The sequence below is a fragment of the Typopeltis vanoorti genome, chromosome 13, assembly GCF_054136105.1.
Source record: "Typopeltis vanoorti isolate ZY-2024b chromosome 13, IOZ_Tvanoo_1.0, whole genome shotgun sequence".
Classification (NCBI taxonomy): Eukaryota; Metazoa; Arthropoda; class Arachnida; order Uropygi; family Thelyphonidae; genus Typopeltis; species Typopeltis vanoorti.
Window position 1 is genome coordinate 97,794,006 of NC_143561.1, and position 26,185 is coordinate 97,820,190.

The 26,185-nt window shown below is 36.3% G+C and overlaps 1 protein-coding gene across 1 annotated transcript in view; it reads right to left on the reverse strand.

Moving 5' to 3' along the window:
* The window catches only part of LOC150100406 (uncharacterized), a 621,895-nt gene that overhangs the window by 146,674 nt on the left and 449,036 nt on the right, over positions 1-26,185 (reverse strand). Inside the window, exons 27-29 of the mRNA XM_090402392.1 lie at positions 25,540-25,627; positions 14,584-14,672; positions 10,366-10,428 (exon numbers count right to left, since the gene is read on the reverse strand). Of these exons, the coding sequence (XP_090258518.1) occupies positions 10,366-10,428; positions 14,584-14,672; positions 25,540-25,627 (240 nt within the window). The remainder of the gene's footprint in view (positions 1-10,365; positions 10,429-14,583; positions 14,673-25,539; positions 25,628-26,185) is intronic.

The window sequence follows — 26,185 nt, forward strand, 5'->3', positions numbered from 1 at the left end:
CTGATCTCATTGAGCACTATAAAGTTTTGAAAATGAAAAAGAACAGTGGACAGTATTATCATCAGCAAACTGTGAATAGGATTGGATATCAGAGAGAGAGAGAGAGAGAGAGAGAAAAAGTAATGAATAAGAGGAAAAGTGGAAAGCACAGAGCCTTTGGGCGTACCAGCAATGACTGAAAAATCTGATGAAAGGGAACCATCCACCATGACCTGCAATGAATGATAGGAGAGGAACTGGTAATTCATTCACTAAGGGAAAGAGGAATACCATAAGATCAGTGGCATTGTGTGCCCATTTAAGTTGGGTGTGTTGTCGTGGGTTATGCAACCCACGCCAAAAAATTCCCATCAGTCTGACAGTATGATTGCATTTTTATCAATGTTTGAAAGTTTTAAGAGTGTATAGCCCATCAGTGCTCATATCAATTGGTCTAATGCAATTAATTGTAGAATAACTTTGAATACTTCATCAATTAATTGTAACAAAATCTGCGCAGAGTGGGGGACAACATGTTTGTTTTAAGATACTATATATTAGAAAACAATAATGAAGGAGAATGCTATATTTGATTGGTATATTTGAATTACTCAAAGGTGCAAAATTTGGAACAGGAGGATGAGGCTTATCTTCTTCAACTACAATACTGATTCCCATTGTAAATATGGGCAAAAAAGTTATAAATTTATCGAAAATTATATATTAAAACTTTTCTATATTATATATAAAAAACTTGTCTACCACATCAGTTCACACTTCATGCATGCAAAACAGATGAAACTGAGAAAACAAAAATAGCCACTCATGACAAATGACAATGTTCAATTGGATTGATTGATACAATAACCAATCACATCCTCTAGGTGCTATTGTCTCAGAGCTCACCCTGCCTCACCTTTCAAGTGGTTTAAAACTACTAGAACACTAAGAATTTGACCCGCTGCACCATCTGTACATTTTTTCAAAGGACTGGGCTATTAACACGAACGTGATGCAATGTTTATGCAACAAAAAGTGAAGCATTAGTATACTGTTTTTACTTTCAGAAATCATATGAAGTCTGGAAACAATTAGGGGAATCTTTAATGGGAATAAACGTAAAAATATAATATTGGTGATAATGCTATTTGGTGGATGAGCACCGCACACCTGGAATATTTGCCCCTGCATAAGATGGTAGCTTGGTAAGAAGGCCATGATGCCAGACTGGATAAAAAGCCTTGGAAATATCAAGAGCAATCACCTGAGTTTCACCAAATGTTTCCATGGTCTGCACCCAAAGGTAGGTGAGGTTGGCTGGGAGATCTATTGTGGAATGAGAATGAACACAGGCGACTATGAAGCTCAGTCGTGAAGTTACATCACGTGCAAACTTTGTTTGCTTACAATTGGATAAGGATTAAACCAAGAATATAATTTCTTGGCATCTTTAATTTGTAGTATAACCAAGTGGAAAAACTTTAAACATCTATCTCTAATCCAGAGTATTTTAGTAATAAGGTGTGACACCTTCTGGCTACTTGTATTTGGAAATATGAATTCTGTATTACTATATTTTTTGGATGATAAGATGCGCCCCAAATTTATGAGACAATTTTTAGAAAAAATATTTTGGGCTAGAGTGGTTTTTGTACGAATGCATAGCCTATGTCTTTTCATAAATCTAAAGTACCGAGAAGGTGATCCAGTAAAATCTGTAATGCCATTAGAAGCCACCCATCGTTTTGCTTCAAAAATTATCATTTTCGTAGAAACAGATATTCCAATACTTCGGTGATCTGTTATCCAATTTTTCATTTGTACTTCTAATTCTGGCCATTTTTCAAGGTGTGCAGAGAATGGTTTCTTATGTTTAGTTTACATTTTTGCATTTATGTTTACACTAACTACTATTGATGCTGGGAAATCCAAGTCTTACCCGGTATCACCTACCTTCGGATCATAAGACACACCCCAATTCTAAGTCGATTTCTCTATGTAAAAAGGTGTGTTTTATGGCACAAAAAATACGGTACTTCGACTTTGGTATCACTTCTGGGTCTGGCTCCCACTGATGAGACCTCAATACAGGTCAAAACTAGTCTGGGTAGTTCAAGTGACTTCCCATAATGCACTGTATTATACATGTTTAAGGATATGTGCTCTGCATTATGGGATACTAAAGTAAGTGATGTGAAGTCATGAAGTTACTACGTGCACAAACTTTGTTTGCTTACACTTTGATAAGGATTAAACCAAGAATATAATTTCTTGGCATCTTTAATTTATATAAGAAAAATGAATACCCTAGTAGAAGATTCTAACACACCTATTTAGCCTAGACCAAGATTGAACAGAGCATATACAAAATAAAATGAATGACTTGAACAAAAAGTTACCTAATTGGGCAGAAAAATTAAAAAATCTTGAAACATCCATTAGTCCCAAGAATTTAGGGAGCACCAAAAATACACACACACAAAAAAATAATATTTCATTTTGGCTAAATGTAGATGGGAGAGATTCCCTGAGATAGGCCTATAGTTTCATGCTTGAGTTCGATCACCTCTTTTATGAAGTGACACAATCTTGCCCTCCTTCCACTCTTTAGGAACTTGACCAAGTGCAAGACTCATCATCATCATACGCATCAAGGATTTAGGCCTAGTATGGCCTGTTCTAGGACTAAATCCTTGATAGTGCAAGACTTGTATTAAAAAAATATGTCAAGGCAGGTGTCAACTCCCTGGCACATTCCTTCAGAATATGCAGTGATATATTATCAAGTCCCACAGCCTTATTTACATCTAGTTTACTCAACTCCCCAAACACCTCTTGCTCACTTACAGTCAGTTTCTCCTCCCCATCATCAACTGCTCTCAATCTCTCCATGAAGTCACATTCAGAAGATTGAAAGATCTTTATGAATTGCTCATTAAGTATCTTCATCATACATTCTGCAACAGTGTCTTTATACCATTTTCTCCACTCAATGTCATCCTTCCATAATCATTCTTTCTTTTGCTGGCTACATATCGAAAGAACAACCCTAGGATTCTTTTTGGCTTCATTGGCTAACTGCTGTTCATACCTCTCTTTAGCTACTCTCACCAACCAAGTCACCCTCCTTGCCTGGTCTTTGTAGACCTCATGAAATTGGTTATTTCCACTTCTCTTATGCTGCCTCCATAATGCCCTTTTTCTCTGTATCGCATGCTTAATCTCTTTATTCATCCATCTCACACCTACCTTATTTAACCTTCTCACCCATGGTATACATTTAGACATTGCATCTACTAAAAAGTTTTTGAAAATCCCCCAAGCTGCATTGATCTCTTTTCCAGCTAACTCCTCATTCCATGCTACACCTGCAGGCTGTCTCCTAAGCTCTTCATAATCACCCCTCCCCCTTGTAGTTCCACATATACCCTTTTTTCACAGGGGTCCTTGCACTGCTGGCAACCACCCAGGTAATCACCTCATGGCCACTTTCACCAATTGGTGGATGATTTGACACCTCATTGATAATTACATCCTCTGATGAGATGACCAAATCCAAGACCCTTAATCCTCGTGTGCCCTCTGTTACATACTGTCTGAGGTAGTTATCCCTCAAAAACTCAAGAAACTTATTTTCTTTACTTCCAGTTGCTATCTCTTCATTCCAGTCTATATTGCCATAATTAAAATCACCCATAATGATCAACCTTTTCTTATTTGCTTGGCTTATTTGACTATACATTTCACTATCACCACCATCCACATTACCAGGTCTATAACAATATCCCACCAAGTATTTGATTCTATTCACCTTTATCTTACACCATACTGCCTCAAAACCACTGGCCCTATTTCCCTCTTGCATCTCTACCTTGTATTGACATAACTCTTTCTCTATCATCAATAGCACTCCCCTCCCTTTTTACCCCTTCTATCTTCACGAAACACATCATACCTTTCCATCTCTATTCCTGTCAGGATGTCGTCCTCATCTAACCATGTCTCACTTATTCCGACAATCTCTGGGTGCACAGACGCAATTAGTGCAACCATTTCATCCGCCTTGTTTCTTATACTTCTAGCATTGGTATACAAACACAACAACTCATTTCTGGATCTACAGCTAGTTCCACTGATACCACTCATTCGATGTGATCTCTCCATGCTGGACTGGGGGCCATTTCCCTTTCTGCTTCTTCATTTTAGAACCCTTTTCAATTCCATCTGTTTCCTCTTGATTCCTGGTCATTCCATTACTTTCCTGCCTACACATGCTCTCACCTCCTCTTGGAGCATCCACCTTTCTCATGCTGCGTACCCCTGTCCACTCTGAGCCTCCCCGTTTCCCTGCTCCTCTTGCACACCCATTCTCTCATTTTCTATACTCATACCACTCACTTCCCCATTCATTTCCACTTCTTCAGTCTCTCCTGTCTTACTCTTCTGCTCTTCCACATCACTCCCCCTCTCGATCTGATTCATTCTCTCTATTCATTTCTCTACTTTCCAGCAGCAGTCTCTCCAAGCGACTCACACCATAACCACTCAAATGCAGTCCATCGCTCCCATACAGCTCACTTCGTCCCTCAAACTCATTCCACACATTAACAAACTGTACTCCCATCTCCTCACACATTTCAGCCAGAATATCATTCATAATCCTTGCTCTCTGCCTCATTTCACCACAATCATACCTAGGCAACACACTGACTATCCTTCCTGTCACACTATTCTCTTTTATCTTTCCAAGCAGTCTTCTGACATTCATTTTGACATGCTCTGTGTTCTCTCTCAAATCATTTGTACCAATTAATACAATTAACTCTTTTGCTCGCTCCGCCTCATATTCAATGCCTCAATCACTCTACTCATTTTACCGCCTGGAAAACATACCTTGTGCATTTTATCCTCTAGCACACCTTTAATAATGGAGTCGCCATACAACGCCACTCGCTCATCTTTCATCAACTCTTTCATGACATTATGATTTATTTTAATAGTTTTGACCTGAATTCTCTTAATTTCATTCCGCATCCATTTCATTTCTTGCTTCATCCAATCCAATTCACCTTCCGAACCTCGCGACACATTCTCTCTATCATTAAATCTTTCTAACTTTCTAACTCTTGACCCCCTCTTTTCACTTTCCCTCTCATTCATCCTTCTTTGTTTCCGTACTTTCGGTCCAACATACGTCCAACTTTCACTATCATTCTTCTCACTTTCACTCTCATTTATCTTTCTTTGTTCCGTACTTTCGGAGTAACATGCGTCCAACTTTCGCTATCATTCTTCACACTTTTACTGTCATTCATCTTTCTTTGGTTCAGTACTTTCGTTCCAACATGCATCCAACTTTCGCCACCTTTCATTCTTTTTTTGCTATCATTTATTCTTTCGATTTTTTTTACTTGCGATTTCTGCATCACGTTCTGCTTCACATGGTTATACCAGCCTTGAAGATGATTCACATGAAGGACGTCCAAAAAGTGTAACAACACCAGAAATCATTGATCAAGTGCATGATATGGTATTGGATGACCGGTGAGTCAGAGTGCATGAAATTGCTGAGACTATAGGCATTTCAAAAGAATGTGTAGGATATATTTTGCATGAAGAAGCAAAATGAAAAAGCTTTGCGCAAGATGGGTGTCACGCTTGCTCACAGCAGATCAAAAATACACTCGCATGAAAATCTCTGAACAGTGCTTGGAGCATTTTAACAAGAATAAAACTGATTTTGTGTGTTGATTTATTACTATGGATGAGACTTGGAGTCACCATTGCACACCAGAATCCAAACAAACAGTCAAAAAAGTGAACAGAAGGTGGTTGTTCAGCTTTAAAGAAGACAAGGTCACAGTATCAGTGTTTTGGGATGCTAAAGGCATATTGTTCATTAATTATCTTGAAAAGGGCAAAACAATAACTGGGGAATATTATTCCGATCTTTTAACCAGACTAGACAAAAAAATTTGTGAGAAAAGACCCTGTTTGTAGAAGAAAAAAATCATCTTTCATCAGGAAAATGCACCTTCCTGCAAAGGTGTTTTTGGCAATGGGAAAATTAAGGGATCTGTACTATGAATTGTTGGAACATCTACCCTATTCCCCAGATTTGGCTCCCTGTGACTTCTATCTCTTCCCAAAACTAAAACTCTTCCTCTCTGGTCAGCATTTTTCTTCAAATCAAGAGGTGGTTGCAGCTGGATATTTTGCAGATCTTACTAAGAACCACTATAGGGATGGGATAATTGCACTGGAGCATCGCTGGGTTGAAAAATAAAAATAATTCATTACCGAGAATAAAGAGTAAGTGCAATGCAATGGGAGGTGAAAGACTTTCACCTTACACCGCTTAATTTACTGCCCACACTGAAGACCGTCAGCCTGATGTCCATGTGTGACAGTTCTTCCAGCATACTTCAATACTTCAACTCTGTGCAGGAACAATCTTTCAGGATAAGTAGTAGTAGGATTCTCTATTAGTAGTTGGAAAGTTTCCTGATTCATTACTATTAGGTACAATCCTGTGTAATATCTAGAAGCGAGCATGCAAACCATTTAATAGCTAACTTGTCATGTGGCAGTCTATCAAATGCCTTTGCAAAAACCTAAACCTACCATTATGTATGCATCTCCCTTGTCCAATGCGCTTGTTTTCTTCTTATAATAAGTAAGTAAATTGCTGAAACATGGCTTACCTTTAGCAACTCGGTGCTGTCCATCAAAGATAATACCACTGTTGTAAACTAAATTCTGGATCCTGGTTCTCAAGTTTTTTTTTCCCCACTTGGTTAGACTATAATAAATTTAGTTTAATCCTTTATCCAAGTGCAATCTTTCTTTAAATCCAGAGTAATTTGAATAATAAGGTGAGATACCTTTTGGAAACTTGTATAGGTAAATATGACTTCTCCATTGCTTCTGCCTTAGTATCACCACCTCTGGGTCTGGTTCGCAATGATGAGACCACAATAAAGGTAGAAACCAGTCTGGGTACTGGCCCTTCCCTTAATGCATAGTATTATACATGTCTGCAAGGAGATGTACTTTGCATTATGGGAGATACTAAGATAGGGAATGATGAGAGCTTGGTCACCTTTCCGACTTGCCTCAGTCCCAAAGATACTTCAGGTGCAAATCAGGCAGATGTCAACTCCCTGGTACATATCCTCAAAACATGTGGTGACATATTATCAAGTTTCACAGCCTTTTTAACATCAAGTTTACTCAGTTTTCCCATATTCTTCTCACAGTCAATATCTTCTCCATCCTTTCCAATATACTCAAACTCTGAATGATGTTACAGGAGGATGAACACATTTACAAGATGTTCATTTATCCTCTGCAGTAATCTTTTACCATTCTAGTTGACCAGTATTGTACTTCCATGATTATTTTTTCTTCTGCTGGTTACATGTCAAGAGAACATCCTAGCATTTTTTTTTTTTTTGGCTTCATTAGTTAACTGCTGCTTATACTGCTTTTGTTACCCTTACCAAGCAAGTCACCTTCCTTACCTTTTCTTCATACTCCTCATGTAACTGATTATTACTACTCATCCTATGCTGCCTCCATAATGTTATTCTTCATTCAGATTGCATACTTAATCTCTTCATTCATCCATTTCACACCTACCTTATTTAATCTTCTTATCATTGGAATGCATTTAGACATTGTTTCTGTTAGACAGTTCTTGAATATCACACAAGAACTGATCTCCTTTCTGCCCAACTCCTCATTCTGTTATATAGCTGCAAGCTGTCTCCTGAGTTTTTAATCATCACCAGCCTTGTAGTTCCATAGATATCCTTTCTTCACAGAAATCCTCATATAGCTGATCACCACACAAGTAATCACTTCATGGTCACTCTCACCAACCGAACAGAGAATCGACATCAGAGGTTATTTTATAATAACCTCTGATGAAATTATCAAATCCAAGTCCTTCAATCCTTGCATAACTTCTGTTACATACCTAAGATAGTTGTGTTTCAAAAAAAATTAAGAAATTCATCTATTTTAATTGTGGATGCTATCTTGTCAACTCAAACTATATTATCATAATTAAAATACCCATAATTATCACCCTTTTTTCCTATTTGCTTGGTTCATTTGCTTATATATTTCATTGCCTTTATTTTGCTACATTACAAGTAGACTGTAGCACCGAAGTAAATATTTCATTCAATCTGCCTCGACCTCACACCATACTGTCTCAAACCTCCATTTCTCCCCTCTCTCTCTCTCTACCTAGCATGGGCACAACTACTTTTCTACCATCAACAGCACTCTACCTTCCTTTCTGCCTTTACAAAAAACATCACACTCTTCTTTCTCTATTTCTTTCAGGCATCCTCATCCAACCATGTCTCTTATTCCAACAATTTATGGGTGAGTGACCTTGATTAATACAACAATTTCATCTCACTTATTTTTATCAGAAATTGGCATTTGTATTTGTATACAAACATAACGGTACAATTTCAATTAAGGGGATATTAAATCTCACATTGTTTTAAAATCGAATAAGAAACTCAGAGATTGGAATCAGAGAGTGTCATGCCGGATATAGTAAACTATAAAAATATCGGTGAATACTAGCGTGAGCTAATGCAAGCAGTCCTAGTATGTAGTACAATACCGGGCAACTTGTTGCAAAGGTGAGTAAAGTTCTGATCGCTATTCTTTGGTATTTTCCATAATGTAAAAACACACTTCCTAGGAAATGTATGTTGTTATTACATTATGGTAGGAGGTCACTACCTAGACTGGTTTCTGCCTTTTTTTGAGGCTTCATCAGTGAGTAGCAAGACCAAATTAATACCAAAGGGCATAGCAAAAAGAACTTTGAGTTTCTTATTCGGTTTTAAAACAATGTGGGATTTAATATCCCCTTAATTGAAATAGTGTTTATATTGCCGAAATGAAGCCTGCTGGCTCTTTATATTTAAGCAACTTAATGGGTGCACCTTTTGGACAACTCGTATAGCAGAGTATATAAGTTCTTTTCGCTATACCCTTTGGTATTAATTTGGTCTAGCTACTCACTGATGAAGCCTCAAAAAAAGGCAGAAACTGGTCTGGGTAGTGACCTCCTACCATAATGTAATAACAGCATACATTTCCTAGGAAGTGTGTTTTTACATTATGGAAAATACCAAAAAATATGATCAGAAGTTTACTCACCTTTGCAACAAGTTGCCTGGTATTGTACTACATACTAGGACTACTTGCATTAGCTCATGCTAGTATTCGCCGATATTTTTATAGTTTACTATATTCGGCATGAAACTCTCTGATTCCAATTTCTTAGTTTCTTATTCGGTTTTAAAACAATGTGGGATTTAATATCCCCTTATTTGAAATAGTGTTTATATCGCTGAAATGAAGCCTGTTGGCTCTTTATATTTAAATAACAGTACAAGTTTTTTCATTTGGTTGTAAAAGAAATCATACTTGCCAAGAAATTATATTCTGGTTTAATCCATTAACCAATTATAAGCAAACGAATTTTGCCCATGAAGTATCTTCATAATTAGGCTACTTGTATATAAGAGCTGTTGAATTCACATCAATTGCCTCAGTATCCCATAATGCAAAGCACTTCCTTTTGGACATGTATATTGCTATTCATAGTTACTTCCAACCCAGACTAGTTTTTGCCTTTATTGAGGTCTCATCAGTAGGAGTGAGCCAGAAATATCTCATTGTTGAATTAATGCAGAAGTCATATACTTTCCACATACAAGAAGCATTAATTCAACCTGGGTACAGCTTTCACTGACGACTTGTTGTTAATGAATTATGTTTTCTTCTGCCTACTCATATTCCATATTTCAAAATGTGTTCTAATCATATCTATTTCATCTGTATAATAGTCTTAACTTTAGCCTCCATAGTTCTCTTGATATAGACTAAGGCTTTGGTCAGAAAGACTTAGGTTTGAATGCTGTCTAGGATGTGAGGAACCTTCATCAGGGCTTTTCAACTGAAGTTAAATTAGCTGGTCTCATATACTAACCCAAGTCTCATAAAACCCAAATTTCCTCCTGGAAACTTGGGTTTTTCATCTTACAAACAAGCAAACCAGTTCCATGAACAAATATCTGCAGACATAAAATACTTGTCATTAGAGGGCTGCAGCAGAGGAATGGCAAGCCAGCTGCATTAAATTTCCCTAAAACCTTAATCAGGGACCTACCTCAACCCATCTTGGACAGATGAGAAATGGATGGATGGAATAGTCTTAACCAGAATTGCCAGAAACATAGTTGATTTTTATTAGTGAATGCACACTGTTGGCAGTTGTTCATGAAATCATAAGTCTTATCATAAAATATCAAATAATAATAGCAATATTATAAACTAAAAAAAAATTACTTCTTTATTCATTTGCTGAAAGTTTTCTTTATCCGATCCTGCTTTTATCTCCTCAGAGAGATCCTATAAATTAAAAAAATAAATAAATAAATATATATATATATATAAAACTATTTTATTGCTATAACAGTTATCAGGAACAGCACAGAATTAAACTCTCATGTATTCATTTTTTGCACTGTTTCAGTTTTTCATTTCTGTATTTAATCATTACCTACCATAAATTTCATCTCTTAAGACCATGTGTGCGTTTTGTTTACTGTAAAAGCATAGGTTGTGAAAGGACATTAAAGCATTGTAAAAAAGAATAAAGCAAACAAATAAACTTTCTTATTTTTTTACATATGCTCCAAGCCAGGGTTGGGATCCATAAAAAAACCTGAACAGTTTTTATTTTTGCTACCCTTATCATAAAGTTTTGAAAATTGAACTTTATTTTTTAAAAGCAAAAATGTTTTATACCTCAGACAAAAAAAAAAACATGTAAGAAATAATATAAAATTTAATTTTCTATTTGCAAAAAATACAAATGTACAAATCCCCCAAAATATTTATTATTATTATAATAGGATAAAATCAGCGGGTATCTGAGGAAAGCAATATCAGATTGTGTCCCCATGGTCAGGAAGACAAACAAGGTAGGCGTTAGATGGATGAGCAGTAGTATCAAGCTTGATCTGCAAAAAAAAGAAAATGTTATGGAGAATGTACTAGGAGAAATGTGTTCAGTATACCCATGAGCAGTACAAGGCTCAAGCTAGGAAGGTTACCAGCATAGTAAGAAAAGCTAAATCAGATTATGAGAAGACCTCAGCCAATGAGATCAAGGGTAATCCCAAAGAGTTCTTCCACTATGTGGCAAGGAAAAGGAAGAATGACTTCAGAAGAATAACTTTAGTGGGTGCTGATGGTATTGAGGTAACAAAAACAGATGTAATAGTTCAGTTATGATCACTTTTCAAAAGTCTATCACCCAAGTGAGGATATCTCTGTACATGTAGCAGTAACTAATGTGAGAATTGAAGTTAAGAAATCAGAGGTATTTAATATATTGCAAAATTTAAATGCAAACACTGCTGTAGGTTTAGATGGAATATCAGTTCGGGTATTGTGTGAATGTGCAAAGAATTGTCAACCCCTCTTACTTGGATATTTAACTTAAGTTTGAACTGTGGTATGGTTCCTAGGGAATGGAAGTTAGGCAAAGTGGTTCCTTTGCATAAAGGTGGCTCTAAAACTGCGGTAGTTAATTACAGACCAATCACCATCTCAGGAGTAGTGGTAAAAGTATTGGAAAAGTTGGTTAAAGACAAAATTCAAGAATGGATGGATCAGGATATGATTCTCTATAGAGGCCAACATGGTTTTGTTAAAGGTAGATCCTGCCTTAGCAATCTGTTAACTTTTTATAATAGAATGACATCGGAGTTGGACAAAGGAACTACACAGTGGTACTTCTGAATTTTGCTAAGGCTTTTGACAGGATACCCCATGGAACACTGCTACTCAAACTGGAGCAGATGGGAATGGATACTAAATTGGTGATATGGATAGGAGAATGGCTCGGGGAGAGAGAGATACCAGAAGGGTGTATGGAGGAGCCGAGTCCAGGATGAGGCAGGTGACCAGTGGTGTGCCTCAGGGTTCCGCACTTGGGCCATTGTTGTTTAATTTGTATATAAATGATATAGAAAATGGCTTAATGGAGATATTCAATTGTTTGCTGATGATGCAAAGTTGGGTAGTGCAATAAAAAATCAAGCTGATGTTGAAAGCTTGCAGAATGATTTTAAAAAGCTGGTAGAATGGGCAAAAGGTAATGGATGTCAGTTCAATGTGGAAAAGTGTAAAGTTATGCATTTTGGGATTAAAAGATTACCTGCTGTGTACTACATTGATGGAACAGTACTCCAAGAGATTGATGAGGCTAGGGACTTAGGGATGTTGGTAGATAGGGAGATGAAGTTCAGGGGACACATTGCTAAGGTGTCCAAGATTGCACATAGGATTACCTGGTTGTTGAGGAACACACTGACATCCAGAGATAAAGAGGTTATTATTCCCCTTTATAAAGCATTGATACTTCCACATTTGGATTACTGTGCTTAGGTCTGGTCACCTGGATTCTTTGGAGATGAGGAGGCTGTGGAGAGGGTTCAAAGAAGAGTTACTAAGTAGGTGATGTAAAAAATGCTCCCTACATCGATAGATTGTGGATTGCAGAGGTTGGTTGATAGGTGGAGACGAGGGGATATGATAGAAACATTTAAATTACTGAAAGGTTTTTATAGGATTGATGCAGGGGAAATGTTTCAGCTGTGTGATAGTGATGGAAGAACAAGAGGTCATCCCTGGAAATTAAAGAAGAGTGTGGTTAACAAGGGTGTGAGAACAAGGTTTTTTGCCTGGAGGGTGGTGAATGAGTGGAATTCATTGCCTGACTTAGTTGTGAATTCTTTGTCTGTAAATGAATTCAAGAAGAGATATGACAGATATTGTTTTGCTAGTTTGGGTCTCCCGTGATGAGTCTACTGATTCCACGGAGATACCCGTAATAACAATAATATTATTATTATATGACACTTCCAAGGAGTCCAAAGACTCATCGAGGGAGGGTACCTACTCTAGAACTCTGTCTCCACCAACTACAACAAACTGTAACTACCATTATCATCCACACCAATGCCATCTACCACCCACCACCACAACTAGTATTTTCACAGACAATCACAAACATCCATGCCCACGGCAGGATTCAAACCCGCAGCCTTTTGGCTGGAGAGCAGATAAGCTAACCACTTGGCCAACCAGGCTGGCTTTAGAGGACTTTTAGTCAGTGAATGAACCTATGATTTGAAAATAGTTTATTATCTGTGCTGTTTCATTTTCAATGGCAAGGAATGCTAGGCATGATAAGCATTTCTGATTCATCTTAGAAAGTGAAAAATTTTCAATGAGCTACATTTTTCTGAACCTTCGCTTACAATGTTCAATGTGCTTTTTTTTTTCCAAGTCACATCAGGCCTCCAATAAGTGAATGATGCTCTTGCAATGAACAGTAAAAATCATGCTACGGTAGAATTTTAATGCATTTCCTGCAGGCTGAAGGGCAAGGACTTCAAATGGGTTTGCAAATTGAGACGTGAAGCAGAAAGAAGATGAAGCTGTGGTGATCCGAGTGGTGATCAAAATAAACTTAACACCACCGCAACAATTCTAAAGGTTAGGAGGTTAAATAAGGTAGCCATGAAATTATTATTATTATTATTATTACATAATACCTCCAAGGAGTTCAAAGACATCATTATGGGAGGGCACTCTACTCCACACAAATGAAAGTCTACACTACTTAATCCACTATCAACACACACACACACACACACAGTGCTGTTACTGCCATGTATACAACATACTAGTAGTATGTGTGTCTCTTTTGACCAATTTGTCTGTATTTTGGATGAAATTTCGATTTGTCTGGATGAAAAGCCTAAGTTTCTGTGATAAAATCCCTGCTACTTCTCACATAAGACTGGCTAAATCACCTTAAATTAAAATAATAATAATATGAAAGTCAAAACATCAGGAAATTAAAGTAATTATTCCTAACAAGGTTGTAGTCTCTATAATTTTACTAAAATGAAGACAGAAGACAGGTTTTTCAAAAATTTTTCATAATCAACAGAAGATAGAGAGTAAGACATAAGCACATTACTGGGTCTATGTTGTCCAAAGAACATGCAAATATGTTCAGGACTGATATTAGAGGAGCAAGGTGAGCAAGTTGTATTGGGTCTACACTTCAATTAACAAACCATAGCATCAACTGAATTTGTATTCGAGATTCCATTCAACCTTGGAAGTTGCAGGTTTTAAGGCTACTTAGGAATATACTGATATACTCCAAGAGAACACATGCGATTTGCAGACAAAAAAAAATTACTTCTGGTGGGAGGCAGATGTATGGAGATGATAGAATGCGCAGAGTTATGTGCTGATGAGTCCTTGAACTCCTTCGAGAAGTCATATAATAATAATATATTCTCATGATGAAAATTAATCAAAAAGTATAGTACATTATTAATAAGCACTTAATGATGAATGCAGGGACATGAAAATTAATTTAAATAAAGGTTAACAGGAGTGAGAAGTACAGTGAAATTTCTATAGTGAGTTTTGTGCCTATGTGCAACTGAAATAAATAAATACATTTGTACTTACTGAAAGAAATTCTGGTATATCAGCACTTTCTACTCCTTCACAGTTTGAGAGCAGCCATCCAAATGCACTGTATACCACATCATTAGCTTCTGTTTATTAAATAAATATTTGAATATAAAGAAATTAACTAGAAATGAAATGTGTTCTTTTTTTAAACTAAATCTTTATTAAAAATCATATATAATAAATGAAACTGACCAATAATCAAAGTTTTTTTGTTTTTGTATAGGCCAATTTTACTGTACTTTAAGTTATTAATGCACTTCAGTAAAAGGTCAACATCAAATCAGAATTAGCTAATAACATCAGTTATGAAGAGAATATAAAATTACATCAGCCAACAAGGATTTTTTAACTGGGAATAAAGAGTTAGATACTTTGTATTTTAGAAATAATATATCAAAGTTTTTTTTTTTTTTCGGAATTTCAACCAATAATTGAACTGTACCTTTTGTGGATTATTTTATCCTTCATGGATTAAGTTTCATATAGTATTTCTAGATTATCTGAGGGTGAAAAATACACAGAAACCAGTCTCAAGATACTTTATTAAATCATTACAAACCTCCAATAAACAGATGGTGGTGGTGGTGGTGGTAGTCTCAAGCTATGTGATGAAATTCATTTACCAATTTATTACATGTATAGTATTACATGTTAAAACTAAGAACTTTTATTGTTAAAAGACCATAAGATTTAATGATTACGAATACAAAGAGCAAACAAGTTTCACTAGCCACTGTCTAGCATTTTCAAGGCTGTACTGGTGTGAAAACAAATGCATCAAGTTACATGAAAACATACACTTTAGTAACTGCTAGGCCGTTACATTTGATAATTCGTGTTTGATGGCATGCATGCATTCAAATGCTTCAGTCAGAATCCAGTGCATGATCATGTGTTGTGTAGTTTTTCGCATATTGTAGTTCTGCTGAGCTGAGAGAATTGATGAGATATTTCCATATAGTACAGCCTTGAAAATGCTAGACAGCGGCTAGTGAAACTTGTTGGCTCTTTGTATTTGTAATCATTAAATCTTATGGTCTTTTAACAATAAAAGTTCTTAGTTTTAACAAATTAGACCAAATATGAACAGTTTAACATGTATAGTATGTCAAAAGTATAAACTTGGCTAAGTATTGTTCACTGATTAAAAAAAAAATTTTTTTTTGAGTGCTGTTGTTTTGTGGTAGTGGAGTGGTGCCTCAAGGCTCTAAGACCCTATTGTTTATTTTGTATATTAATGATATGGAATTTGTATATCAATGTTTAAATTAATGAATATTTGTATATTAATGATATAGCATGAAATAAGAAGTTAGCTGGAAAAGAGATCAATGCAGCTTGGAGGATTTTCAAGAACTATCTAGTAGAAGCAATGTATAAATGTATTCCAAGGGTCAGAAGGTTAAATAAAGTAGTTATAAGGTAGTTAAATACAGAGAAAGAGGACATTGTGGAGGCAGCATAAGAGAAGTGGAAATAACCAATTCCATAAGGATTACAAAGACCAGGCAAGGTGAGTAACTTGGTTGGAAGGAGAGTGAAAATGATTTATGAGCAGCAGTTAGTTAATGAAGCCAAAAAGAATTCTAAGGAGTTCTTTCGATATGTAGCCAGCAAAAAAAAAAGAATGGTTATGGAAAAAGGATGACATTGATTGGGGTAAATGGTATAGAGACAGGCAGGCTGTTGCAGAAGATAGTGGAGATACTTAATGAGCAGTTCACAAAGGGCTTTCAATCTTGTGAATGTGACTTCATGGAGAGATTGAGAGCAGTGATAATGGGGAGGAGAGACTGACTATAAGTGAGCAAGAGATATATGGGGAGCTGAGCAAACTAGTTGTTAATAAGATTGTGGGACTTGTATTCTGAAGGAATGCCAGGGAGTTGACACCTGTCACGACATAATTTTTTAATATGAGTCTTGCACTGGGTCAAGTTCCTAAGGATTGGAAGCATGGCAAGATTGTGCTGCTTCATAAGGGAGGTGATAGAATTCAAGCATCAAATTATGCCTATTTGTTGTCAGGTGTTGTGGTTAAGTTGTTGGAGAAGCTTATGATAACTAGGATCCAGAATTGGGTTGACAACAATGATATTATCTTTGATGGACAGCATAAATTTGCTAAAGGGAGTTCATGTTTTAGTGTAATCTACTTACTTATTACAATAAGGTGACTGTTTCCTTGGACAGAGGAGAGGATACACAGTAATATACTTATATTTCACAAAGGCATTTAATAAATGATAAGTTGATAGTCAAACTAGAGTGGATGGGGTTGGATATTAGATTGGTGCATTGGATTAGAGACTGTCTATCTGATAGGTATCAGCAAGCTGTGTATGGGGGAGCAATATCCAGGAAAAGGAAAGTCCTAGTGGTGTGCCTCAGGGATCTGTTTTAGGGCCACTACTGTTTAACTTGTATATTAATGATATTGGCAAAGATTTGGATGGAGATATTCAGTTGTTTGCAGATGATGCAAAGTTGGGACGAACCATGAAGAGTAAGGAAGATGCTGTGGCCTTACAAGAACACTCGAATAAATTGAGTGATTGGGCATAGGAATGGGGATGAGAGTTAAATGTTGCAAACGTAAGGTTTTAAAATTTGGGAAACAAAGATGGGATGCAGAATTTGTACTTGGGCAGGGTATATTGTCAGAGGTGGAGGAAATAAGAGATCTTGGGATGATAGTGGATAAGGATCTGAAATTTAGGGGACACATTGCCAAAATTGTGAAGACAGCACAAAGACTTTTGGGAATGATGCAGAGGGCACTGACTTGGAGAAGTATTGAGATTCTTGTTCCATTGTATAAGGCTTTGATTAAGTCACACATGGACTACTGTGCCCAGATTTGGTCATCTGGTTTTCAAAAGGATGAGGAGATGTTGGAAAGGGTCTAGAGGCAATTAAGGTAGTTTCTGACCTCTGAAAAGATTGAGATGATACGTACAGTCTGGTGGAGAGGAGGAAGAGGGGAGATATGATAGAGACCTACAATTTAGTAAGGGGGTTGTTATAGGATCAATGTTGGAGAGGTTCTACAGAAAACAGTGGGAGATCAGGGGAGAACCAGAGTTCACCCCTGGAAACTGTATAAAGAGGGTGTGAGCAAGGGAGTGAGAAGCAGGTTTTTTGTATGCAGAGTTGTGAATGATTGGAATGCCTTACCTGAGAGTGTGGTGTCTGCAAGATGAGTGTGTTTAAAGCATGGTATGATGAGCTATATGTATGATAAAAGGACCTCCTAGATGAGTCTTTAACTTCATGGGGTCTTGGGTAATAATAATAATAATAATAATATCAGGCATGATTTATTGTAACATCAGTCTCAGCTCAGGAATGATACCACTGGACTGGAAGGAATGTATGATAGTTCCATTGTACAAGGGTGGTGCAAAAACAGATGTGTCTAGCTACCAACTTATCAATATCTCTGGTGTGGTGGTGAAAATTTTAGAGAAGTTGGTAAGAATTCACATGCAGAAATGGCTAAACAAATACGCTATACTCTGCAAGAAGTAGTATGGGTTTACTAAAGGAAGGTCTTGTTTTAGCAATTTGCTCATATTTTATAACAATGTTATAGCCATGTTCTACAAAGGAAATGGATACACTATGATAATGTTGAATTTTGCTAAGACATTTGACAGGATATCACATGAAAGGCAGCTGTATAAACTAGAGAATATGTGATTGGAATATAAACTCTAGACATGGATAAGTGGATGGTTGATAGACAGATATCAAAAAAGTGGTGTCTCAAAAAGTGAATCAGCCAGATTTAAAGTGACCGGTGGTGTACAACAGGGTTCGGTCCTTGAGCACTGTCGTTCAATCTATACTGTGCAATTGTTTGCTAATGATTTAGCCTGATGGAAGAGGTTGAAAAAGTAACAGTAAATCTTTTGAGGTTTATAAATTTGGATGAGATACACACACCAGAATTTTGAAGTTGCACATTATTTCATTATCATCATAATCAATCCTTATCCATCCACTGCTGGATGATGATTTCCTCCATATTTTTCCACATTTCTCCATCTCTGGCCCATAAGTTCCAGTCGTTTCCCACTGAATGATGTAATCCATCTCTCCACCTTGCTGTTGTTCTGCTGGGGCTTTTGAACTTTCCTGTATTTGCTATTCCATACTAATTTTTGTCCAGTCCAGTGTTTGTCTCCCTACCTTGCGATGTGTCCTGCCCATGTCCATCTTTTTTTTATTTCTTTAATGATGCCTTTTAATCCTGTTTTTTTTAATCTGATATGTATGTTTTTTACTTGATCTATTCTTTATCTATCTAACATGGGTCTTTCCATGTTTCTCTGTGCAGCATCTAATTTATTTTCCAGTCTTCTTGTGATGCTCCAAGTTTCTGCTCCATTGCCAAAATTGTGAAGACAACACAGACTTCTGGTATGATGCACTATTCATATGCTTTTCTTTTTAGACAGATAGGAATGTTTTCTTTAAAATTTTTTTATTATATTTTTCAAATTGTCTCCATCCTTGGTTTATTCTATGTTTTATTTCATGTTCCCAATTTCGATTAATTATATGACCTAGATATTTGAATTTAGCTACAGTTTCTATTTTTCTATCATCTATTTCTATCTTTTGGTTGTAGTTTGTATTTTTGTTGTATATTATTTTAGTTTTATCAATATTTATGTTGAGACCAGACTTGTTGCTTTCTGTATTTAATTGTTTAATAATTTCTTTTAGCTCTTCAGGTGTTTTAGAAAACAGGTACAATGTCATCTGCAAATCTTAAATTGCTCATTTATTGATGATTTATTCTACCTTTTTTTCTCCAGTTTATATTTTTAAATATTTCTCGTAGACAAGCATTGAATATCACTGGTGACATTGTATCTCCTTGTCTTATTCCTCTGTCTATTTTAATTTTTGCTTTTATATTATTTAATTGTATATTATTTATTGCATTCTGGTATATATATGTGTGGTATTAGTTGTATGTATGGTTTTTCAATATTCTAGTTATTTAGTGCCTCTATTATTGCTTTTCTTTCTATTGTATCAAATGCTTTTTCATAGTTGATAAATGCTATACAAAGTAGTAAATTCTATTCATTCATTTTTTTCCTATTATCAGGTTAATAGTTTGAAGGTGGTCATTAGTTTGAATATCCACTTCTGAATTCTACTTGGTCTTTTGTTTGTGAGAAATCTAGTTTGATTTTCATCCTATTGGCTAATATTTTGGCGAATTTATACATACGTGAAAGCATGCTGAATGGCGTGTAGTTTTTAGATCTATATGATCTCATTTTTTTGCATATTAAGACTTTGTACTTTTGTTCCAGTCATCTGGGATTTTAGATTTTGTAAAGCATTTATTAAAAAGATTTTGATCCTTTTTTAGTAATTCCCTTCTTCCATGACTTATCATATCTGATGTAATTTTATCTGGTCCCAGGATTTATTATTCAGCATTTCTTTCAAGGCTTTATCTATTTCTTCAATCAATATTGATTGCACTTCTACATTGTAGTAAATTTTAATGTCCCAATTTAGCTGTTTAGAGCTATATAAATAACTGTAGAATTCTTCAAATCTTCTAATATTTTTTGTCTTTCCTGAATCAATTTACCATTCTTGTCTTTAATACTAATTATTTGTGCTTTTCATTCATGTAATATTCTCATAGTAGTTTGATGCCTTTACTTTTTTCAATAGTTTCTTTGTGTTAAACTCTCTTATTTCTTTATAATAAATTTAGTTTAATCCTTTATCCAAGTGTGAGCAAACAAAGTTTGCGCCTGAAAGTATCTTCAGGACTGGGTTAAGGTGGTACACACCAGGGCAACTCGTTGCAAAGGTGGAGCAAGCTACCAACACTCCTATCCTAGTATCTCCTATATAATGCAAAACACATCTCCTTGCGGATATGTCTATTGTTATGCATTAAGGGAAGGGCCACTACCCAGACCGGTTTCGACCTTTATTGAGGTCTCTTCAGTGGGAGCCAGGCCCAAGTCGAGATATCAGGCAGAAGCATTAGCAGGTCATCTCCACCTATAGGAATTGCCAATTGGTGTGCCACCCTTTTTTTATAAGTTACTCTGGATTTAGAGAAAGATGTTGAAAGTTTATTTTCCACTTGGTTAGAGTATAATAAATTTAGTTTAATCCTTTATCCAAGTGTGAGCAAACAAAGTTTGCGCCTGAAAGTATCTTCAGGACTGGGTTAAGGTGGTACACACCAGGGCAACTCGTTGCAAAGGTGGAGCAAGCTACCAACACTCCTATCCTAGTATCTCCTATATAATGCAAAACACATCTCCTTGCGGATATGTCTATTGTTATGCATTAAGGGAAGGGCCACTACCCAGACCGGTTTCGACCTTTATTGAGGTCTCTTCAGTGGGAGCCAGGCCCAAGTCGAGATATCAGGCAGAAGCATTAGCAGGTCATCTCCACCTATAGGAATTGCCAATTGGTGTGCCACCCTTTTTTTATAAGTTACTCTGGATTTAGAGAAAGATGTTGAAAGTTTATTTTCCACTTGGTTAGAGTATAATAAATTTAGTTTAATCCTTTATCCAAGTGTGAGCAAACAAAGTTTGCGCCTGAAAGTATCTTCAGGAAGAGAACTCATCTGAAGAGACCTCAATAAAGGTCGAAACCGGTCTGGGTAGTGGCCCTTCCCTTAATGCATAACAATAGACATATCCGCAAGGAGATGTGTTTTGCATTATATAGGAGATACTAGGATAGGAGTGTTGGTAGTTTGCTCCACCTTTGCAACGAGTTGCCCTGGTGTGTACCACCTTAACCCAGTCCTGAAGATACTTTCAGGCGCAAACTTTGTTTGCTCACACTTGGATAAAGGATTAAACTAAATTTATTATACTCTAACCAAGTGGAAAAAAAAAAAAAAAAAAAAAAAAAAAAAAAAAATAAAAAAAAAATAAACTTTCAACATCTTTCTCTAAATCCAGAGTAACTTATAAAAAAAGGGTGGCACACCAATTGGCAATTCCTATAGGTGGAGATGACCTGCTAATGCTTCTGCCTGATATCTCGACTTGGGCCTGGCTCCCACTGAAGAGACCTCAATAAAGGTCGAAACCGGTCTGGGTAGTGGCCCTTCCCTTAATGCATAACAATAGACATATCCGCAAGGAGATGTGTTTTGCATTATATAGGAGATACTAGGATAGGAGTGTTGGTAGCTTGCTCCACCTTTGCAACGAGTTGCCCTGGTGTGTACCACCTTAACCCAGTCCTGAAGATACTTTCAGGCGCAAACTTTGTTTGCTCACACTTGGATAAAGGATTAAACTAAATTTATTATACTCTAACCAAGTGGAAAATAAACTTTCAACATCTCTTATTTCTTTTCTTCTTCTCTTTTTGATGGTTTCGTTTAGTTCAGCCTTTCCTACTTGATTTAAGTTTTGCTGCTTCAAGTTTCTTCTTTTTTCAATTCAGAGTTTATTATTATTATTATTATCATTAATATTATTATTATTCAGGCATCCATGGAGTCAATAGACTTATTGTGGGAGGTGCTTCCTAGGAAATGCAAAATCTATCATACCACTACTTGAACTCATTGATCGTTCTTGCTCTCACCATTCTATAAGGCAATGCATTCCACGGTTCAACCACCCTCCATGTAAAGAAACCACTCTTCACCCTCTTGCTCACAGCTTCCTTTCGTAATTTCTCGGGCTGGCCCCTTGTCATTGCTCCTTCCTGTCAACCCTGTCAACCTCTCAACAGTTTTAAAAGTCTCAATCACATCACTTCTCCTTCCTCTAACTACAAAACTCTGCAGTCTACATTTTCTCAGCCTGTCTTCATAACTAATATTGTACAGTTCTGAAACCATCTTTGTTATCTGCCTCTGTACCCTTTCCACAGTTAATTTATTCCCTTCAAATCCTGGGGACTAAATTTGAGAACAATATTCTAAGTGTGGTCTGATCAGGGTCTTATACAATGAAACAAAAACTCTTTTATACAGGTCAGCATTCTTCTCAGTATTGCAGCAATCCTCTGGGTTATCTTCACCACCTTTGGAACATGTTCCCTGAATTTCAGGTTTCTATCAGTCATCACCCCCAGATCTCTTGTTCCCCTATTCCCTCCAGTACAGCTCTTCCAATCGAGTATGTAGCCTCCCATTCATGTATCTCAAACTTCAAGACTTTACATTTTGCTGCATTAAACCGATATTCCCATTCATTTGACCATCTGTCTAGTCCAGGGGTTCCCAACCTTTTTGTTTCCTAGAGCACATTCTAAAATACCGGTAGGGTGACGGGCACCATCTATTTTTTCAAGCAAATTTTTTGAATTCTTTTGTTAAATGAATACATACAAAGTTTACATTATAATCAAATGTTTTATTACTTAAAAGTTTACATTATATAAAAATTTAAATATATATATATGTAAGTTAGTGTGATCTTTGGCATTGCATTTCATTGGCCAGTGCTTCATAATTAGGAGAATATGATGATATTCCAGTTCTTAAACTGGAATGAACAATTCGAATGCGCATCTACTTTACATTGTATGCGTTTAATACTTGTCATGTGTCATTAACGCATGCATCATATAGCATGCCATGAATTGTTGCGTGATTATTTCAAACTATACGGCACACGGTTGAACAGCGGTGGGCACACACAAATTGTTCAATGGGCAGTTCCCAACCCTATGCCCATGGTGCCCGCAGGCATAGGGTTGGGAACCCCTGGTCTAGTCCATTCAAATCCTCTTGCATTACTACCACATCTGCACTATTACTAATAACCCCTCCCAGCTTCACATCATATGAAAACAATTGAATATCCCCTTGCAATACATTGACAATGTCATTGATATAATGGTTAAACAATACAGGTCCCAGTATTGAGCCCTGTAGGACCCCACTGTTAACCTTCTGCCTCCTTGATATTGCCCCACCATACCATCTTTCTGATACCTATCAGACAGCCAATTCTGAATCCAGTTGACTAAACCACCATCTAAACCCATGTGCTGCAAATTAAATATCAGTTTATCATGTGGCACCCCTTTCAAATGCCTTTGCAAAATCTAAAAAATGGCAGTATATGAATTTCCCTCATCAAATGCTCTTCTCACTTTATTATAAGAAAAGGAAATCATATCACTAAAACAAGAGCACCCCTTAACAAATCTGTGTTGACTCTTACAGATAACATTACCCTCATGACAGCCAATTTTATGAACTTCAAATAAATTTTTGAAAGAAATTCATTCAAATTTCAAATGAATTTCTTCTGAATGATTTTCAAGCTAAAGAACTGACAGCTCTGTTGACCTGGCTTTTCAATGTAAGTGTGGCTACTGGAAAGGTACCCAAGGAATGGAAGAATTATAGGCTAGTCTGCTACCACCCTTATGCAATGGCACTATCTTACCTTTCTTTCATTCTTTGGGTACCTTTCCAGTAGCCACACTTACATTGAAAAGCCAGGTCAACAGAGCTGTTAGTTCTTTAGCATATTCTTTCAAAACCCATGGTGATCGCACAGCTTTACTGACATCCAGAGTACTCAGTATTTGGAACACACTCTCCTCTTTCACCTCTAAATCTTGTACCTGCCTTATCCCTCTAGTATTAAAACTCACTTCTCCAGGATGAAATACTCCAATAAGGTGTTCATTGAACAACTCCACTAGGTCCCCTGCATCAGTCCCTCTATTCCCATTTTTATCCCACAATGTCATTCTTCCACAATCATTTCTCCTCTTAGTAGCCACATAGCTAAAAAATTCCCTGCAATTTGTGTTGGATCTTAGGGCCAATCTCTTCTCATATTCCAGTTTTACCTTCCCTACCATACTAGTCACTCTCCTGACCTGAATCTCACATTCTTCATGCATTTGCTCTTTATCCCCTCCTCTCTTTACATTTCTTACATAACACCTCTTTTTCACCTGCAGTTCCTGTTTGATATTGTTTGTCATCCACTTTACACCAAATTGTGTCCTCTTTTTCACTCGTGGAATACAGCTTACTATTGCTGTCAACAAATATTCCTTCACAATTTCCCAAGAACTAATGATATCCCGGCCTTCCAATGAATCCCTCCATGAAACTTCCCCAAGTTGATGTCTAAGACTATTATAATCACCTGCCTTATAATTCCACATATGTTCTCTTTTCTTTGATACTCCTTCATGTCTTCATCTTCCAAGTCAAAATCACATGGTCACTCACTCCAACTGGTGGGAGAGATGTCATCTGAGTTATTATCAAATCCATTTCTGATGCTATGACCAAATCCAAAACTCTTGAACCTCTTGTTCCCTGTATTACATGTTGCCTAAGACATATGTCCCTTAAGAATTCCAGAAATTCCATTCCCTTATTACTACATGCATTTTCTTCTTCCCAACTTATACTGCTGTAGTTAAAATCTCCCATAACAATAATTCTCCTTGCACTTACCAAGCTGAACTGCCTAAATATTTTTTTTTTTTTTTTAGTTTTTGTAGTTCTTTTTAACTTATTTGAACTGATTATAATTATAACTATAATATCTTGGTTTAGATTATTTAAATCTTTTTCTTCTTTTGCTTCCAATATCCTTTTATTTATTTCTGTTTGATATATTTTTCTATTTTGTTTAAACATTTAATTTGTTATGGAGTCATCTCTTTTCTTTTGTATAAGTTTTCTTCTTTCTAATCTTCTAATCTTGAGTTTATTTTCAGAATCAGTAGGGCCATTCTATTTGATATTCCTTGCATACTCATCATCTGTTGTATTCTTTGTGAATTAGAAGGCCAACTAATATAATTTATTGATTTTTTAATACAAATTTACAAATACTTAATACAAATGTCTCAAGGCTACTACTTAAACTGAGTAAATAAAATCAGAAATTAAAGATTAAGGTTAACCCTGATTAAAAAAAAAAAATCAATTATTACCATTTTTCTGACTTTTGATGAGGGTCTGCAGAATCAATGCATTGTAAAATGATGAAATCCCTCCACTCCTGCCATGATAAAACAGTGGCTTAAAAGTAAAATGCCAGAATTAGGAATTGCAGCAAAAAACAAGCAGGATTACGAGGGTAGTCTGAAAAGTTCTCGGCTCAACCATAGATGGCAACACTATCGGCAAGAGATTTTTTTTTCCTAAGTTGGTGCATCTGTCATAAGCATCCATGTGCAAGTCATTCTATCAAGTACTTTGTTTTATTCAACTGTCTGAAGCAAAAATGCTGTCTTATCCCTTGAAATGGATAAAATTGAGTATTGTGTGGTTATAAAATTCTTTGTAAAAGAAGGTTTAACATCAAAGAAATTCATTTGAAGTTCATAAAAGTTTATGGGCATCTTCTCCTTCATTTCTGACAATTAAGAAATAGGCTGCAGAGTTTAATCGTGGCAGTATGGATAATCTTCAAGCTGTACCAGTCTTGAAGATTATCCATGTGAAGGACTTCCAAAAAGTGTAACAACACTAGAAATCATTGATCAAGTGCATGATATGGTATTGGATGACTAGTGAGTCAAAGTGCATGAAATTGCTAAAGCTATAGGCATTTCAAAAGAATGTGTGGGATATATT